This window comes from Bos grunniens, chromosome 6 (assembly GCF_055505025.1).
Source record: "Bos grunniens cultivar Pamir isolate PY7600 chromosome 6, Bosgru_T2T1.0, whole genome shotgun sequence".
NCBI lineage: Eukaryota > Metazoa > Chordata > Mammalia > Artiodactyla > Bovidae > Bos > Bos grunniens.
The window spans coordinates 89507767-89528444 of record NC_141170.1 but is presented as its reverse complement, the minus strand read 5'-3'; the positions used below and the strand labels follow the sequence as shown (position 1 = coordinate 89528444).

General features: G+C 41.3%; 1 protein-coding gene and 1 long non-coding RNA gene across 5 annotated transcripts in view; one reads left to right on the top strand and one right to left on the bottom strand.

Annotated features, from left to right (window-relative positions):
• Positions 1–1588: 1588 nt before the first annotated feature.
• On the bottom strand, positions 1589–19038 carry LOC147370984 (uncharacterized). The gene is made up of 2 exons (XR_015165676.1): positions 18900–19038; positions 1589–2263 (listed from the first exon to the last, which is right to left on the bottom strand). It is a non-coding gene; the product is annotated as an uncharacterized LOC147370984 (long non-coding RNA).
• UNC5C (unc-5 netrin receptor C) overlaps positions 16358–20678 on the top strand; it is a 429397-nt gene continuing 425076 nt past the window's right edge. For all 4 annotated transcript variants that reach the window (XM_086406587.1, XM_086406586.1, XM_086406588.1 and 1 more), the window contains exon 1: positions 16358–20354. In XM_086406587.1, coding sequence (XP_086262713.1) covers positions 20231–20354 — 124 coding nt within the window. In that variant the 5' untranslated portion in view covers positions 16358–20230. The remainder of the gene's footprint in view (positions 20355–20678) is intronic.

The window sequence follows — 20678 nt, the reverse complement described above, 5'->3', positions numbered from 1 at the left end:
CGTGAGGCTGTTGATATCTTGATTCCAGCTTGCAATTCATCCAGCATGGCATTTCGCATGGTGTACTCTGCATATAAGTTAACTATATCTTCTCCATTTCTTTCTATGTTTCCTTCTGTCCCTTTTTTTCTGCCAAATTCTCATTTTTATTTTATTCCTCAGTTATATGAGAAACATAGAAGTCCTATAACTCCAGTTTTATTTTGGGAGATAATGAAAATGGGAAGATTGGCAAAAGTCAGAATGTACAATCCAGCTAGCCCTGGCTAGTATGATATGGAAAGTCTCCGTGGGCAAGGAAGGAGCCCCACACCAGAACTGTAGTTTTTATACGGAAGAGGCAGGAGAGTAGAAAGGGTAGAGTTAGTACCAATCCAGATCTGATCTGATAAAGCAGATGACACAAATAAACTGGGTGAGCTGGAGCACATGATCCCACTGTTACTATGTGTGCAGGACTCAAATGCATGGATGTTGAGGTTAGTATATTTCTAAGCTAGCATACAAATCAAGTGCTGTAGTATTTGGGGGCGGGGGGCAGACTCTGCTCTGCTGTGCTGGCATCTGGTGATACAAAGTTCAAAACCATGGAAGCCTCAATGTCTTCACACTAAAAACATAGGCATAGATATGCAAACAAAGAATATGCCCAGGGAAGGGAGAAATTCCCCACCCTACCCTCCCTCTTTTGAATGAGTCAGTGATTATTTCAGAAACAACAAATAAGGTGATGTGGCAGATGAGCAGTAACTTGATGGGAAACTGAATAATGAGTGGACATTAACCAGTTCTGTTCATGTGAGTTAAGGACTTCCCTGGTGGCACTAGTGGTAAAGACCCTGCTTGCTAATGCAGGAGACTTAAGAGATGTGGGTTTGATCCCTTGGTGGGTAAGATCCCCTGGAGAAGGAAATGGCAACCCACTCCAGTATTCTTGCGTGGAGAATCCCGTGGATAGAGGAGCCTGGTAGGCTACAGTCCATAGCATTGCAAAGAGTCAGGCACAACTGAAGTGATTTTGCATGCATGCGTGCATGTGAGTTTGAGAAAGTGCCTTAGGAAGTAAATCAGGAAATTATGCAGCATTGAGCTAAATAGATATTCTGAAGGAGACTGAGATCACACATTTCTTAAAACTCCACAGCCTGGCCACTGCCTGAGGAAAGCATAATTTGGGATGGAGTTTTGTACTGATTTAGCGGGTATAAAGAAATTGAAGTGAAGCTTTGACCTTGAATTGAAAGAGATGTCCAAGTGTCCCAGCGCAGGTCAGGAGAAAAGATGTTGTCCAGTGAAACCACCTACGACCCAGGGAAGCATGAAGTTAAAGGAGATGGTTACAAAGACGAAGTCTCACCACCCGGAAGGGATAGAAAACTACAATTTTGAAACATGAGTGTTTATCTACTCTTTGTATTATATTTTGTACTGTCTTCTAATATAACAAAAGTACTATTGAAAATATCATATTGTCTTAACTTTTTTGAGGGAGGTTGCTGTTCAGGCTCAGGTCAAAATGTAAGTGAGAGTTAAGATGGCAGCATAAGCAAACACTTTGTAATGAAATAGACTCTAGCTATATGTGAGAGCTGGGAGTGGGGGGAGTGAAAGATTCAGCAGCAGGTGTTCAGAAATGTCCCCAAAACATCACTCGGACTTCAGCTCTTGAATTTGACAGTGTCTTTATAGAGGACTGGTTAAACTTGGGTATCTTTGCCCTTCTGTGAGGTTAGACATATCGGGGGGGTTGGAGAGGCAGCTGGTTCTAAGATGTTAGGAGAGGCTGCTGTTTCATCAACTCCTACCCAGATGGGCCCACAAGTAAATTACCAACTGGAGGATGCTGATTCCAGTATAAAGACATTTCCTCCCCACCCTGCTTAGTGAGACAAGCAAGGACTTCTATATTTATGCAATCATTTATTCCTTTATGCATTTCATAAATATTTATCGACTACCTGCTAAGCTCTGTGTTTTCTGCCAATGGCCAGAGAAAGGCAGTGCCCCTGTGATGGTGCTATAGGCAAAAGTCAAGTCCTGCAGAGAGTTCAGACTCCAAACAATTGCAGGAGGAGGAGCTGCTGCAGCTCTGGGCTACTTCAGCATGCAGACGAGCAGAGTGCCCTGCAAGGCCTGTTGCTGTATGCTTCTGCATCTGCTCAACTTCAGACAAGCCTGCAGATAGGAAATGGCTCCATCATTCAAGACGTCACTAAGAGATGTGGAAAAGATTTCGCCAGCCTCTGAAGTCTGGGCAGGGACACTGAAGGAGAAAAAAGACAGTAAAATAATAAGGAAAAGAAAAAGAGTAACTTTCCAGAAGAGAAAAGAGTAAACTAAAAGAGAGAGAGCAAAGTGATATGACCTAAAAGAAAAGGCATTGAACTTAGTACAAAAATTTCTCGTGTCCTTACTATATTCCATGCATCATATTAGGTCATTTGATATCCATGCACAATGTGAAGCTTGATGGCAACTTTATTTATTCATGCCCTATTTAAAGATAAATAAGCCAAAGTTTATTTTGTTGGGTTAAGTAACACATCAAATCATATCAAAAGTGGAACTGATAACAGTAATTTCCTATTCTAGGATCTTTCCAAGATGACCAGAAAACAGAAGACATGGTTAATTGGTGCTGATTTTATTATTAAAATATCTTGATTTGGATAAGTAAATTTGACATTTTGAAGCTCAGTTTCCTTGTCTAGAAAATTATCTTCCCTAGGGTCAAATTCTAATCATGATAGAAAAATAAGTCATCCTTTGGCTCTTTATATAATAGGAGATAGATGGAGAGAAAAGGGGGGGGGGGGGCACGTGAAAAGAGAAAGGCTAAGAGAGCAGAAAAATAGGTGGTGGAAGGACCCAGCATAAAAATTAAAAATTCTAGAAGGAAATTGGGAGTTGTCGATTGCAGGAGTAAAATGGTGAATATATAATGGTGTGTGTGAGAGAGAGATCTACTGAAGAATTACCTGTAAATAATGGGAAATTGGTGATAGAGTGGTATTTAGCCTGGATCTCAAGAGAAAGAACTGGTTGACTAGCCCCAATATATACATGCACACACACTCCCCCACCACCACCACCACATATTATTAACACAACAATTATTAACCTTGAAAATCAGGACAAGTTGCCTCACAAGGCAAACACAAAATGCAGAGACCACGTTAGCCCCATGTGGCTCAGCTGGTAAAGAATCCGCCTGCAATGCGGGAGAGCTGGGTTCGATCCCTGGGTTGGGAAGATCCCCTGGAGAAGGGAAAGGCTACCCAATCCAGTATTCTGGCCTGGAAAATTCCATGGACTGTATAGTCCATAGGGTCAGGAAGAGTCGGACACGACGAATGACTTTCACTTTCACTTTCATTGTTAGCCAAGTGGCATTTGGCCTGGAGGACAGACGTACCCTGAGCGACTAACACTTTCACTTTCAAGGGAACACAGGCAACTCCTTTTGTGTGTATGACAAGTTAGATTTTCTATATCCCAGCACTGTCACGAACTCTGGATTCAATCTTTTCTCTCTTTACATACACAGTCCCCTCCAGGAAACAGGTGAGCTCAGAACTGGGCTAGAAGGGCTCTTGCATCCACTGCTTCATCAAACAAGAATTTCAAACACAATCTTTCCCATTGCCTACTCAACCAATTCTGTCAGTCTCTTCTCTTTAGATATTCCACATTCATCTGATTACAACACTGTCTAGATAAAGAAAGAACATTATCCTCCCACCCTCCCACGAACTGGAAACGTTGATGCTTCCAAGGGAATACAGTGGCTTCCCTGGTAGCTCAGCTGGTAAAGAATTCATCTGCAATGCAGGAGACCCTGGTTTAATTCCTGGGTTGGGAAGATTCCCTGGAGAAGGGATAGACTACCCACTATTGTATTCCTGGGCTTCCCTGATGGCTCAGATAGTAAAAAAATCTGCCTGCAATGTGGGAGACCTAGGTTCGATCCCTGGATTGGGAAGATCCCCTGGAGGAGGGGATGGCAACCTACTCCAGTATTCTTACCTGGAGAATCCCCATGGACAGAGGAGCCTGGCAGGCTAACAGTTCATGGGGTAGCAAAGAATCAGACATGACTCAACAACTAAGCACAGCACAGCACAAGGGAACACAATCAACTCCTTTTGTGTGTAGCAAAGGTTGTTTACCCTCTGACAGAAACCAGGGTAACCTTCTGGGACTTCTACCTTGCATCTTGCACTTCTCTGCTGCTGCTGCTGCTAAGTCACTTCAGTCATGTCCTACTCTGTGTGACCCCATAGATGGCAGCCCACCAGGCTCCCCCGTCCCTGGAATTCTCCAGGCAAGAACACTGGAGTGGGTTGCCATTTCCTTCTCCAATGCATGAAAGTGAAAAGTGAAAGTGAAGTTGCTCAGTCTTGTCCGACTCTTCTCGACCCCACGGACTGCAGCCTACCAGCCTCCTCCATCCATGGGATTTTCCAGGCAAGAGTACTGGAGTGGGGTGCCAGTGCCTTCTCCACTTCTCTGGATTCAATAATTACCTGAAAGTCATAATGGTTTAAATGCTCAGACATCTGCATAGACTTTTTCTTCTTTTCTTTAGTTTAACAAGATCTTAGATTTTAGCATGCATACGAAATACTGGGTAAATTTGTACACACAAAACCTTTACCACACTTTGTAATTTGATATAAAGGATTTTTCAGAGGTCAATTTAGTAATTACCAAAAGGGAATTATTTTAACTGGACTTCCCAGGTGTCATAGTGGTAAAGAATCTGCCTGCCAGTGGAGGAGATGCGAGAGACTTGGGTTTGATCCCTGGGTCAGGAAGTTGCCCTGGAGTAGGAAGTGGAAACTTGCTCCAGTATTCCTACCAGGAAAATTCCATAGACAGAGGAGCCTGGCAAGCTAGAGTCAATGGGGTCACAAAGAATTAGACACGACTGAGCACACAAGCACAATTATTTTAATTACTCTGAATCTCAAATCTTACTTCAATGGCTCCACGAATAAGACTTGTAGATGTGGTTACTGACATTATAAAGTTATATATGTTTGACCCATTTTATTGTGACCTATATATATGGAAAACTATCCAAAATAATAATGATTATCTTTGAATGACCATGTGGGACCTGCCATTTAATGCCACCATGAGGCATGAAGAGTCTGACAAGCTGCACTCCATGGGGCCACCGAGAGTCAGACATGACTGAACGACAGAACACACACACACAGCGTTAATGTAATATTTGAACTAATCAGAAGTTTTAAAATGAGTCAATTTTAGGATATTGTTGGGAGGTTCAGGCTTTAAAAATTATGACATAAAATGCAAAGAAATGCAACCAGACAGGTTTCTACCTGAGCAAGTGTTCATTTTTCACTCTGCAGTTCAAATCAGTGTCTACCTGACATTTATGTATCTTTAAGCTTCAAATCAGTGCTGCACAGTGGGGGCTAGGTGGGAGGCTATCAGAATCACCCAGGAAGCCTTTTCAAACTCCACCAGCCCTCCTCCTCCTGCAGTCCCTCCTTCCCCTGAGATTCTGCCTAAGATGTGTCTCTGAACTTGAGAAAAACCATCTGTTCACTTACAAATAGACATTTTTATCTCCAAAAGGGCAGGTTTCTGCGCATGAGCCTCTAACATGTATCTGGTGGGGGTAGGGGGTGCTGAAACATACATCAATGACAACATCTTTCAGTTGAATGCTGACGTGTTAAAAAATGGACACGTCTATGTTTTCTGAGTGATATATTCAGTTGGTGAGCCCCTGGTACTAATGAGATGAAAATTGCTACTTTAAATTCTCATATAGGTCAGTAAGCTTCATTCTGGGAATGTTTCATGAATTCAGGTTTCATTCTGTGAGGTTTTGTTTCATAAATGCAAGCATTTGTAGAATGAAGTAAGAGTGTGGCAGACTCAGCTCAAATGAACCACTACTATTAGAAAGGCATGGTGAGTGAGAAACATCAACTTTATATCATAAGCAGTGTTAAAAGCCATTTTTATTACACACACATTTCCCATAGCTTAAATTCCTTAAAATGTGACAACCGTGTCACAATCCCTGGAGTGAATTTTTTTTTTCCCTTTAAAAAACATGGTGAGGCTTGGGTAGATATTGTTCTGTTCTCCACAGAACTGACCTTTGAGGCCTCCTTTGCTGCAAGCGTTATCTTGACTTTGTGAACATAAGGTACCAACATAAACACATACGCTGCTCACATTTTGATGTTGTAATCACATAATTGAATCATTTTATTCTAGCATGCTTTTGCCAAAATTTTGAAATATGGAATGTGTTGAGTTTTTTAAACTAAATATTCATAAATTATGTTTTTAATTTTCATATTTGGAAGTAAAATTATTCATATGAATGGAGATAACATTAGAGTACTTATGGAATCAAAACATTCAAAATATTACAATACATTTGATATAACATATTTTATATTGGTGAAATGACTAAAAGATTGTGAAACCTCTTCAACAAATTGTAAGTCTTTACTAAAATTTCAGTGATAGTATTTAAAATATATGTGTGTGTGTGCTCAATTGTGTCCAATTCTTTGCGACCCTATGGACTATAGCCCACCAGGATTTTCTGTCCATGGGATTTTTCAAGCAGGAATATTGGAGTGGGTTGCCATTTCCTCCTCCAGGGGATCTTCCCAACCCAGGGATTGAAATTGCAGCTCCTGTGTCTCCTGCATTACAGACAGATTCTTTACTGTTGAGCCATTTCGGAAGTCCATTTTAAATATAGCTAACACTTAATGTTTATTCAATCCCATGTATGGTTAGCAGTTTTTATGTGAATTAATGTATTCAACCCTTATAACAGTACTATAAAGTAGATACTTTTAGTATCCCAATTTACCAACAAGAATGCTGATGAAAAACAGGAATTTTTCTAATGTCACAAGGTTAGTGAGGGGCAGAACAGGGATTGGAACTCAGACACTTTCACTGCAGAGCCTATTCTCTGAAACACTTGATGACTATCAAGTCTCCTGGTTCTCTGGGACTCACCCTTGGGTTAAGTCCTACTAGCTCTGCAAAATACAATGATTTGCACCTATGCCCATGGCCTCTCACAGTGGTTATTGTAGAAGTTACCATGGCTTTCAAATCATTGCTACCCTATGTGTCTTTTTTCATTAAGGACATTCTAGATGCCTCTCTGACACAAAATTGTCTTTGAAATACTAAATAGTAATAGTTTCTCTTTTTTCCCATTGAGGTACAACATGTTGATATAAGATGATCTTGCCGTCTCCTCTTCTTAATCCATAGGGTTTCTATCTTCTTCTCCTTCATATGTAGACACCATGAAAAAAAAAAGACACAAGAAGAAAGACCTGACATCCTGGCTCTTCCTTACTCTTTTTGCTATATGATCTGAAAATAGACTAGGTAAGATTTGAATTTCTAGTTTTGTTTTTTTTTTTACTTCCCCATATTATATCCTCTAAATAAACCAGCAAGTTTGATAGCCTCAATCTTATATAGTAGTAGCATCTTCTCTACACTATAGAAGCTGATTTAAAAATCAATTGTTTGGTTACAGACATAGAAATGTCTCGGTGTTCAGGTGTTCAGAAACTAAATATGAATTGTTTCCCATATGAATTTCTGCTCTATCCAAAGGTATGCCTATTTCCTGCACCTTCCTCCTCTTCCTCAGATTAATGAGTGCCTTGAGATGACAGGAAGGACTATTCTGTTCATGAAAAGGCAAAACAGAAGAGTTCTTTAACATATAAATAAAACTATTAGCCTTTATTATACATAAACCAACAAGTTAGCTGTTGTTAAAGAGTCCAAAGGTGTTTGAGACCCAAACTTGAATCATACAGGCCATGTAAATTAGTGAAAGAAAACTATATGTTTGTTGGGATATCAGTAGAAGGTAATACAAATACATGTGGACATCAGAGAAGGGCTGGGTACTTCTAACTGTAGCGCTTGGGGGAAGCTTGATGCTTGCAGTAGCATCTGAGCTAGAATTTGAACAGTTGGTCTCTTTGTGAGGAAGGAAATTTCAAGTAGTGGAAGGTCATCAGAAAATGCAGACTTGAATTTGCCAGCTTATGGGCTGTGACCAGACAAGAGGCTCAATTCCTAGGGTAATGAAAGTTGGCCACAGCAAGGCTATGGAGGCAGAAGTACGGTTACCATACCAGGCTCCAGATGCTAACACCCCTCCTCAAATATTTTTCAATATTTTGAAATTTTTCTTCATTGAAATATTCTTCAAATTCAATTGAAATCTTCTAAATATTCCTGAGAAATTTTAGTGTTCTCAGATATTTAAATGGATTTTATTCAAGTTACTTGGCCTATCTCCTATAATCACAAATTTGCTCAATAGATTCCTCCTAATTTATAAATGGGGCTCCCCAGGTGGCACTAGTGGTAAAGAACCTGCCTGCCAGTGCAGGAGACATAAGAGATGTGGGTTCGATCTCTGGGTCAGGAAGATCCCCTGGATCCCTGGAGGAGGACATGGCAACCCATTCCAGTATTCTTGCCTGGAGAATCCCATGGACAGAGGAGCCTAGCAGGCTATGGTCCAGAGCGTCGCAAAGAGTCGGACACAACTGAAGTGACTTAGCACGCATGCAATCTATAACCAGCACACTTTGTAGCCTTCAGTTGGAGTGGTCAATAAAATGAAAAGTAAGTCATTGCCTGTAAAATGCCTCCTTGTATTTTGAAGACTTTTCCACAGACAAAAGAAAATCTATAAAGAACGAGGTCCCTTTTGATCTCACTATTATAAAAAATGTAAGGAGTAATTTACCTTTGGGAATAATAATCATCAAAAGATCTTTCTTGTCCAAACAAGAAATAAAATAGCAAATACAAAAAAAAAAAGCATATATTAAATTAAAATGCACACAAATTATTCTATAATTTATGCATTGTTAGATTTTTCTTTCATTATGTAATCCCTCTTAGGGTCTTCTGATAGGCATTGGGTAGATGATGATGATTCAAATATTATTACATTGGGAAAAATTCTTCTTGAGAAGTTCAGAATCTAGAGAAGGACTGCATGTAAATAAACAAGCAAATAATTGCAAGACCTTTATTCTTAAGAGTGCTTCATTTATAATATTCTCATAAATCTTAATGCTGGGTTGCCCACTGAATTCTAGTTTACACCACCAGGCTGGTCTCAGCCAGCGGGGCCATCTGGTGGCCCACGTGGGTAATCACATGGTCTGAATGGTCTGAATCTTGGTTGCTTCCTCACTATTCATCTCAGTCTTGTAAATTTCTGTTTCATATAGTTCTGTTTAAAATGCTTCTGGAAAATTCTTACTTGAATTATTTTAGTGCTTATTTCTTTCCCTGAATTTCTTTTTGTCCTCAATTTATCAGAAAAAAAGTATTCCTTCTTTACTCCTTGTAATATAATCTGTTAGCCAAAAAACGATGATCAGCATGAGGCTAGTTAGAACTAATGCAACTACTTAAAGAATATGAAATGCTCCTATCTCCAATTGAAACTAAACATGAAGTTCAACGAGTAGCTTCATTGAAGACTGTGGTTGGAAATGGCACGAAATGGACTTAGAAATTTCTTTTTGTCCTCATTTTCTTTATTTATACCATGAAAACAAGGATCAAATGTTTTGCTTTTTGTCTGATTTAATCAAAAATGATTAAAAAAAAATTTGGTAGAGAGATTTCCCTGGTGGCCCAGTGGTTAAGAATCCACCTGCCAATGCTAGGGTCAGAGGTTTGATCCCTGGTCCAGGAACTAAGATCCCACATACCGTGGGACAACTCAGCCTGCACCATGACTAACGAAGTCCACATGCTCTGGAGTCCACGCTCCACAACAAGAGGGGTGAGGGCCATGAGCAACTAGAGGAGCCCTGCTCAGCACAACTAGAGAAAGCCTGTGTGCAGCCTGAAGGACCCAAGTACTGCAACAAAGACCCAGGGCAGCCAAAAGTAATGTAAAATATTTTTAAAAGATTAAAAAAAATTTTTGGTAGAATTACATATGCTGTAATATCATTGTTTTCCATATATGAAACATGATGAACATGATTTTGATTTTGTGGGCTGAATTCTAGACCACAATTTATAGTATGTTTCTATAAAATAAAGCACAAGAAATTTATATCAATGAAACCATAAATAAATTCAGGAAAAAACTGACAGTAAAAATCTCTAGTACATAATAACTGATTTAGGTTGTATATTTTTAAAGTTTTTTTATAATTGTTATTCATTTATTCTTTAAATGTCTACTGACTACTTTTTCTGTGCCAGGCTCAGTATTAGGGACTATGAATAAAATCTTGTTATATAATCAAAATGTTAGTGAATCATTACAATATTTCTTGAACAAACCACCTCAAGCCCCAATGAGCACAAGTAGTCTTAAGAAATTAATGTGTCCCTCTCACCCTTTAAATCTTATTTCTAATTCTTTAATGCCTTTAATTAAATTGAGGATAGTTTACTATTGCAAGTGGCTTTTGGGGATTACATAGTTTATTCTTAATTATACCATGAATATTTAATGATACAAAGTTGTCATCCTGTGTTCTGGAATTAGTAACCCACCATCCCAACTGAACATCCCCTCTTCTGCCTGTTACTTGTTATGTTCAGGCTTTCACTGCTTTCCATTTTAATGACTGGAAAAGACTCCATGACTCTTCCCACTTAAATTCATTTTGCACATTAATGCAAGATGTGATCATGCTAGCATCTCATCATTGCCCAAAGCCCTTTAAAAGATCTTTTAAGATAAAACTCAATTCTGATTGGTTTATAGAAAATTTAGGTGTTTACATAAAAATAATATTCCTAGAATTCCCACATATAAAGGAGCAGACTTCTAACAGTTTAGTTGTGTGAACTACAAAGAAAAAAAAGATCCTTCCATGGCAACTTTTTCTATTAAAAATGTTCATGTAATCAAGGTAATTTTTTTGATAAATCAGAATGTTTTGGTAATTTTGGTTTTAAGAATGCCTCTATGAGTTCTTCTCTATTTTATAAATGTGGAATATAATGCATAGATGTAATTTTACAATAGGATTTATATGTGCTTTTTCATGAAGAGTGCAGTTGATCTGAACTTCCTAAAGTTTTCACATCAGTTTACTGATCAGATAAGGTAACATTATTTGCACAGTGTTCAAGATGATGGAAAATCTAGAATTGTATTTAACTAATCCTGACTCTTCATGACCCCATGGACTGTAGTTCCAGACTCCTTGGTCCATGGAATTTTTCCAGACAAGAATACTGGTGTGGGTTGTCATTTCCTACTCCAAGAGATCTTTACAACCCAGGGATCAAACTCATATCTCTTGTGTCTCCTGCATTGGCAAGTGGGATCTTTACTACTAGCGCCACCTAGGAAGCCCTGTAATGGCATAGGCATAATGTGGAATAGACCACCTAGCAATCTACAAAAATCAGTCCTACCTTACTGTTCAAATTTACCTTGCTGTATTTGCCTGCCTCCAGACAAGAGGCTCAGCTGGTAAAGAATCCACCTGCGGTTTGGGAGACCTGGGTTCAATCAATCCCTGGGTTGGGAAGATCCCCTGGAGAAGAGAAAGGCTACACACTGCAGTATTCTGGCCCCGAGAATTCCATGGACTACAGTTCACGGGGTTGCAAAGAGTCAGACACAAATGAATGACTTTCTCTTTCTTTCAGACAAACTAAAGTTCAGATCCCAATTTAAGTACACCAGTTACTTGCCTCCTCTAATCCTTGACTTCTTTAACCACGCTTATAGCAATGGCAACCCACTCCAGTACTCTTGCCTGGAAAATCCCATGGATGGAGGAGCCTGGAAGGCTGTAGTCCATGGGGTCGCTGAGGGTCAGGCACGACTGAGCGACTTCACTTTCACTTTTCACTTTCATGCATTGGAGAAGGAAATGGCAACCCACTCCAGTGTTCTTGCCTGGAGAATCCCAGGGACGGGGGAGCCTGGTGGGCTGCCGTCTATGGGGTTGCACAGAGTCGGACACAACTGAAGTGACTTAGCAGCAGCATAGTAAAGATATTAATAATACCTACTTCATATTGTAATTTGTAACAAAATATATAACAAAATACGTAACAAAATATAAAAGATTTCATATTGTAATTTGTAACAAAATATATAAGATGTCAGACTGTGTTCAAAAATGTTAAGTGTAAGAATTTTTTAAATTATAATTAGTAAAATAAATAAATAAATAATTAAAAATTAAAAAAAGTAAAATAAAATTATAATTAGTAATTATATTAAACACAATGCTTTCTGGACTCCAAACAAAGCTGGTCCATATTTGACATCCATGCTGTACTCTTCTTTCCTCTTCTTGCCCCAGCTGTTTCTTCTGCCTGAGATGCTATCCTTTCCAACTTCACAAACATAAATGCTATTTATCATTCAAGGCCCAGGCCCAATGTGCTCTCATTTAATGTACTAGTCATTTCAATCTGAAGTCCTCTTTCCTCTCACCTATCATAGCTATGTTTCTGTACGTCTTCCGCTGTACTTCTTAGAGTCACCCTATTTTGTTCTCTATTCTGTCTTATTTTCTACTAGCTTATTAGCACAACAGAGGGGATTACCATCTGATTTATCTTTAACTTAATGTGAGGACATGATTTCTCCCACTATGTTTATCAGGCACCTCTTGCTGTGATAATGCTGCATAAAAAAATCACTTGAGAAGTTGGGGTGAAATCTACAAGCTTTTGATTTTTTTTTTTTAAAGTCTTGCTTATGGGTGATTGGGCCTGCCACATGTTAGGTAAACTAGGCTGGACTCAGGTCCCGAGCTGCAGGTCCCGAGCTGCAGGCTATAGCTCACTTCGTGGGTCTCTCATTCACTTTGAGTGGTGGCTACCTGGGGAATGTTCTTCCCATGACTCGTGGCAGGAATGCATCAAAATGAGTAGAAGTATGCAATAGAAGGAACTGGCACTCTGTAGCACCTGCCCCCATTCATTGGGAAAAGCCAGTCCCGTGGCTAAGCTGCCACCAGTGAGGTACAGAAGTCCATCCCACTGTGGTGGGTGGGACTTCAAAGGCAAAAGCAAGCCTGTTAATAGACAAGGAGCAAAAATCTGAACAGTGCAGTCTAGCACACTATCTTTACTCCAGAACTCCTTTTTAAAGAACAGGAGTTCCTTGTAATGGACTTTGGGAAAGGGGGCCTAAGATAATGAGGAATGAACAAGTTTTTAGGACAGTAAAAGTATGGATTTCCATTTTACAAGGTCATTCTGGAGTGTCTGGAGAGCTGGGTTGGAATATGAGAACAGACTAGCTACTAAGGAAATAACCACTAGGAGAGACCACTAGGAACATGCCTGTGGGATTGGAGATAATGAGGTGGGTCTCCAGGAGGTATCAGTAGCAGATTTGGGTGGATTTTAGTAATGGGATGTGTGATGTGGCAAAAGTGAGGATGCTACTGAGAACAGCTCCAAGGTTTCACTGAGAAGGTGCATCTCATGTATGGAGAGCCACATCACTGATGCCATTCCTTAGATGATTATTCAAATTAAGTACTATGGACAATACAGAATATATCATAATAATGTCCTAAGTACAGACACATTGCAAAGCACTTTCATACACGTTTCATCTTCGGGGCACTTTATGTGTTCATATTGTTTCTATTTTTTATAACAAAGAAATTCAAGTCCAAAGAAATTGCAGGAAATCTGAACAAATAACTTAGATAAATGGAGACTTAAATCTATACTTCCTGGCTCAGAATCTTGCCACCACTCCATAAAGTATCCTATTTCTCACTTTCTTTTCTCTCTCCTCAATCTTTTATGTTATGGTTCCTTTTTTTAAAATTTGCTTTGTTTCTTTTTTTCAAAATATTATCTCTGTGCCCCAACTATAAAGCCCTTGAGGAGAAGATGTTATCTCAGGACTACCTGCTTTCCAAATTTTCAATAAATACTCTCTAGTGGGGACTGAAGAATGCAGTCTGTCCCATCCTTTTATTTACCAGTATGATAGAAAACACTTCCTCCCTTTTACTCAACTATAGACAGAAGAGTGCCTTTCCATGTACTCACAATTCTCTAGATACACTGTCATCTTCTGTCTTCACGTATTTCTCTGTGTCTTCCTCTCATCCCTCCTCTTCAATAGAATTGTGACCAACATAGATGATCCAGCCAACATGCACAACACCCCTTTCTTTGTCCCCTACATATGACTGCTTTAGAAGCACCATTGAGAAAATGAAAACTCATTGAGCTGAGCACTTCCAGGAATGTGATTTAGAAGGCGACTATGCCGGCTGCATCCACTAAGGCCTGCCATTCCTTCTTCTTCCTGCCTGGAAAGTGCACCATGATGGCTGGAGGTGGACAGCCCATCGAGAAACTGTGAGCATGCACAGCACATATTATGAAACATGAAGCCAAGTCATGAAAAGGACATAACTAAGCAGCTTTTAGTCCAAAGTGACCCTGATGGCCCACTCCCAGATTTCTTATTGTTCAAGATAAATAAACCATTGGTGTTCAGGTTAGCAGTGTTGATACACAAGTGCTTAAGTTGTCCCTCTGGTTAATTTTCTTCTCAGATTCCTTAAGATTTTCTCATATCTTTATATTTCCACCACATTTCGGTATTTATTGTGAAATCCTTTTGTTACTCATCTATATTACCTGTTAGACTGTAAACCCTTGGTACACAAGGATCATTACTCATGAATTTTTTTTATCAGAGATCCTGGAATCATGGTGCCTCAGTATAGCAGGGGCTGAGTGAAAGTTTTCTGAATTAAATTGAGTTGAACTTTAATTGGATTGCATTGAGCTGAATGGAACTGAATTGAATAGTACTCAATTCTCCCAGTCAATTAATGCAAAAAGCAATCTACTAGAAGCTGTTCTTCAGCCCCCCTTAATTAATGCTCTTCATTTGGTACAGTGATGTGTCATGGCACAAAACTCAAGCCTGGAGAAGAACTCGTTCTCCCCTTCCACACCACAGAATAGGCAGAGCAATTTTGTCTGTCCTACATCCATTCTCTTGGCACATTCTCTTTCATATTAATATTCCTTCTCAGTACATTGATTTTCCTCTTGGGGAACCCCTTCTCCCCACTGTCATTCCAAGTTCCCAGGTCCTAGAAATTAGCATATGATCTAGATCTTGCCATTAAGTATGTTCTAATCACTTGGCCATAATGATTAGCTCAGGTTTGGCTATATGTCCCAAAATAGGCCAGGGTCATGATTCTGGGAGTTTGTCAGCTAGATGGGAATGAGAGTGCTCTTTGTGTTGAGACTGATAATGTTAAAGACAATATAGACCTGGGACTGCCACCTCCCAGTATGGACACTGTGGGCTTTTGAATGAAGCTAAAACAGAGGAGAGCAGAACCAAGAGATTGGGGGATGCTAGGGAAGGTCTAAGTCCTGTGAGTGGTGGTGTTTAAATTATTCGATGCAGAACATGATCCCTGAAATCAGATTTGGAAAAATTACTTAACTCCTCTGTTTCCTCCTGTATAAAATGGAGATAATAACAGTACTTTAACTGAACCCTCATTTTGAGGATTCAATGAGATAGATTATGTAAAGAACTTAGAACAGTGACTGGCACACTGTGTGTGACAAATGTTAGCCATTGTTAATGTAGATATTTTCTTCTATGTCTTGTAAGTTATGTTAAGCAATAAATTATCTTTTTTGCTTAAGGTGGTTTCAGTTGGGTTTCTATCACTTGCAGCCTAAAAGGTCTTGTCTAATACAATTAGTATAAAGCATAAACCCCCAGAGTGTATGGGCTTACAGTAGGTCAAATTCTCTTCGATGGCTGAGGCAGAGAGGGGCACTGAACCAATTGAATCTGGACCACCTGTCTCACCTCAATGGATGTCTGTCAGTGGTGTTTCCTGAGGCCTACGAACTCCCAATTCACAGTGAGTTTCCTCCTCACTATCCTATTGATGAGCTCACTAAAATCCTCCTTCTTCTGTGTTTGCGTTAATATCTCTGATATGATTCATTTTAAAAAACATATAAAAATACAAAAAACAGAGACCCAAACATATAAGGTGAAATGAAAGAGAATATTTTTGTAATTAAAATACATTTTCACTGTTTTTTATGTCATAAGCCTTAAGCTGGAAGCTTTCTCCATACTAGTTTACAGTAAATAATATTATAACTAAGCAGCCTACATGCTAAATAGCATACTTTTCTCGGTGTAGATTTCTGGAGGGATATGCGGGGGATTTGCATGCTTAATTCCCATTAGCACCTGTCACTGGGATTTATTATCCCAGAGTTAATTCTCCACTCACTGCAGCCAAGAAAAAGGAAGCCCTTGTACATGGATTTAAATGACGCTTTTTATTTTTCAAAATGAGATGAATTTCATGTCTGTTCCTTAAACACCTGTGGTATTCCAATCCTGAAAAACTCATATTTAAATTCATTTTTGTGAGAATTTGCCCCAGTTTGATTTTATTCAACAGCTGGAAAACCCTATTAATAATTTGAAAATTTGTCTTGGGGTAAAAAAAAAGTTTTAATCGAGGACATAGTTTTAAGATCCATTAGCTCTCATTCATCCACTCAATATTCAAGAAATGTTTATTGACCACCTATTATGTACTAGGCAGTTTTCTAGGCACGGGGTATAGATCAGTGAAAGTGTTAAGAAAAAATTCCTCCCCTTGAGGAGCATATATTCTATTGGAGACTACCCAACAGACACACATATGTAATACATATATATCTATGTATACTTAAACACAGGCATATATGTTTTATAAAATAAGTATATGGAAAATCAAAACAGGTAAATAAATCAAGGGTGATGTGGTAGGTGCTATTTTAGGTAAGTTGGTCAAAGAAGGAATCTCTAAGTGGTGTCATTTGAGCCCAGATCTAAGTAAATGAGTAGTTAGCAGTCTAGCCCAGATGCCTACATGCAACACTTGCATCATCTTTTCCATGAAGAAAAAACTAGGCAGGATGTTGATACACAAGGCAAGTTCCTTTGGCAATTATAGATTATAGGAAAGTCACCTGCTTGGAAAAGCTGACAGATTTACTGGTACGTTTCCTGTCCTTGTCCTTGTGCACCAGCTCTTCCTTCTCCTTCTCACCTCACCTCTATGTACCATCTCAAACAATTCTCCTGCTCTCTGTAGATTTAATTTCAGTATTGAACTACTTTTCCCCTTCTTACCTCTTATACTTTCTTTCAAAGAATTAATTTTATGCAGAGTCTGTCACTGGGCACTTCAGTGACCCGAATATAATTATGTGACAGTTTAATTCTATTTAACCAACTAGACTTGGGAATTCTCCCTTATTGAGCCCTTTTTGGCAATCAATCAATCAAGACTGATTGAGCATCAACTATATATTGGGTTCTATATTAGGAGCGAGGGATGAAATGGTGAACAAGGCAAAGTATCCACCTTACAAAGAGTTAAATTATAGTTAGAAAAGATAGACAATAAAATTGCAAATGAATAAATACACTTTGAAAGTGAAGTCGCTCAGTCGTGTCTGACTCTTTGCGACCCCGTGGACTGTAGCCCACCAGGCTCTTCCATCCAATGGGATTCTCCAGGCAAGAATACTGGAATGGGTTGCCATTTCCTTCTCCAGGGGATCTTCCCAACCCAGGGATCAAACCCAGGTCTCCTGCATTGCAGACAGAGGCTTTAACCTCTGAGGATTGTTAATATAATAAGGATATATGGGGGCTTCTTAGTATTTAAGCTGCTGTTCTTCTTGGAAAAATTATAGACAAATATGAAATATAATCATAACCCTTTCTGTTGATGACATCCCCAAAATACAGATTGTGAGTGGTCTATCTGAACTTTCCAACATGGTAGCCCCTAGTCATGTGGCAATTAAAAAAATTCCCACTAGTTACCTTGCAAGTTCTCACCAGCCACATGTGTCTAATGACTACCATTTTGAAAAGCACAGACATAAACACATTTCTCATTGCAGAATGTTCTGTTGGACAGCACTGGTCTAGATAACATGTAGCTGATGAGAATCGTTCCTCAAAGATAAGAACAGCTAACAATTTTATGTGTCAGGCACTTCACAGATGTTTAACTCATTTATCTCTCACAAGATCCTAGAAGATAGTTACTGCTAATAGACCCATTTTGCAGATTAAAAAACTGAGGCATTAGGCATTATTTTTCAATATCTTCTGGCTAGTAAATAAGAAACGGTAAGAATTAAACTCAGGCAGTCTGACACAGGCACCTCTGATCTTCTTACCAAAATATCTTGGTAAGAGGAAGCTGAAGAGAGTAAAGAGGTGGTTTTAATATGGCAGTCTGTGCCTCCACAGAAATAAGAAATGACCAATTTGTCAATGTCTTTGCCAAGAATGACCTTTTCAGATCTACCAGACTTATCCAAGACAGGCCTTATGGGCTAGAGGTTTAGATGGGGGTTAACTCTGAAACCATCTAAATGAAATATTTCACAGATGAAGAAACTGAGACATGCAGTTTACCTGACCTGTCCAGGATAACAGAATGAGTTAGGACCACAGCCAGATCAGACCACAAGCTTTCTGCTTGTGTGTGTGTGTTTTCACATTGACCCCTTGGCAACAAGAGCTTAAAATTTGCCCAACGTATTATTTAGTATTAGAAATGTAATAATCTTGGGAAGTGGTTTTCTTCTTCCTGGAAGGTCAGTTTGCCAATGTGTATTGAACTTTTAATCCATCCACTTTCCTTTTATCCAGCCTTTCCTTATTTTATCCACCCGTTCTTATATTTCCCCTTCATCATTACAACAGGGATCCACGACCTAGCTACCCAGGCAGTTCTTTCCCGAGTAAAAACTTAACAAAAATTCATTGCAGTTTGAGTCCTTACACACACCGTTAGGAATATGGAAGACATGTCACAGGTTCCACCATCTCTTTAAGTGAGTATCTACAAATTCTCTTGGGCACTGATTCTGGGAGTTTTTCCGGTATCATCTCACCACGCTTTACATACTCAACCTTGCCAGCGCCCAAGCCGCACGAAAATAAATCTCTGCTGAAGAAGGAGTTTTCCTTGAGCTTTTAGTTACTGTTCCACTACAGAGAAGCCCAGAGCATAACGCAGTCTGAGTTGCCTTGGCGTTGACGACCCCAAGCGAACTGGGGCACTGCAAAAGCTTCCTGCCTTCTTCCCCGGCACGCAGGACTTCAGCTCCTGCGGCTCGAGCCCGGCTTACTCAGTTTCGAGACCTGAAGTGGTACGGCGAGTCCAGCCCGGGTGGTAGGGCTCCGGCGGCGGCCCCCGCGGTGTAGCTGGCAGGCGGCAGGCTGGGCTCCACTGGACGCGGCCGAGCGGCTGGTGCGCGCCCGCGGCGCTGTCGGAGTCCAGGTCTGGCGCACCGCGGGAGGCAGGCGCGCTCCCACTTTCCCGAGCCGCGGCTTTCCTCAGGTCCCTCTCTTCTCAGCTTCCGCAGATTAACCCACCGCCGCTCTCCACCTCCGGCTTTGGGCGCGCTGTTCCCTCACTCCCCGCTTACATAACGCGAGCGGGCGCGCTCCCGCCGCCTCTTACCCCTCAATCGACTTGGGTTGGGCCCTCCTCGCCTCCGCGGCCAGCGCCTCCGCGCCCCTGTGCGCCCCGCGCTAGGAGGTGACCCTCTCTGGCCACCCAGCAGCAGCGGCAGCGGCGGCCGCCGGGAAGTCTCTCCGCCCGCAGGAGAACCTTGCGATTGGAGCCGCGAGCGCCTCACTGTGCGCAACTCCCTCCCTCCGCTGCCCCCTCCTCTCGCTGTTTCTTCCTCTCCCTCCGCCCCCCCCCCCCCCCCCCGCCCCCCGCGTGCCTGTGTGTGTTCGGCACAGGCGAGGGGACCCAGGGAGCAGTCCAGGCTCGGCGCGCGGCGGAGCTGCGGCTGCTCCTGCTGCCGAGGGAAGCGACGAGGTGGCCGCCTTGCGCCTCCGCGGACTTCCCAAGTGGGGGCAGAGCAGCCTCTCGCGAAGCCGCTGGTTTGGAAGGCGCTGGGAAAGAGGGACCTGCAAACTCCTCCTCGGCGTCTTCTCCCCACCCTCTTTTGGCCCCTGCCCTAGGAGAAAGTGGAGTGTGGAGCTCGGTGATCATTATTTCTTCAGACAGCTTCGCGGTGCCCCGACTCGGCGCAGCCCAGTGGGGCTCTCGGCTGTTGGCGCGCCTCTGTGTGTGTGGTTCCCCCCGGCACACCTCGGTCGACGATGAGGAAAGGTCTGCGGGCGACAGCGGCCCGCTGCGGACTGGGACTGGGATACGTGCTGCAGATGCTCGTGCTACCTGCCCTGGCGCTTCTCAGCGCCAGCGGCACCGGCTCGGCCGCCCAAGGTAAGGGGGTCCGCCGGCTCCGCGGCCGCCTCTCTTCGGTTCTCGGGCTTCCCTCCTCCTTTCTCTCCTTCTCCCCAGTTCTCCTGACTTCCTTACTTCGCCTCGTTTCCCTCAACTGGAAATCACTTTAAATTCTACTTTTCCAACTAATCAGGAAGCTTTGGTCATGATTATTTTTAATCTGTCATCCGAGATGGGCACAGCGGGGCCAGGGACGCACGGAGTGTGGACACGCATCTACCCCTGGGCATGTGGGAGCCTGGGGTGTCTTTTGCACTTTCTGTCCGACACTCACACGTCGTCGTACATAGCGCACACCGAGGT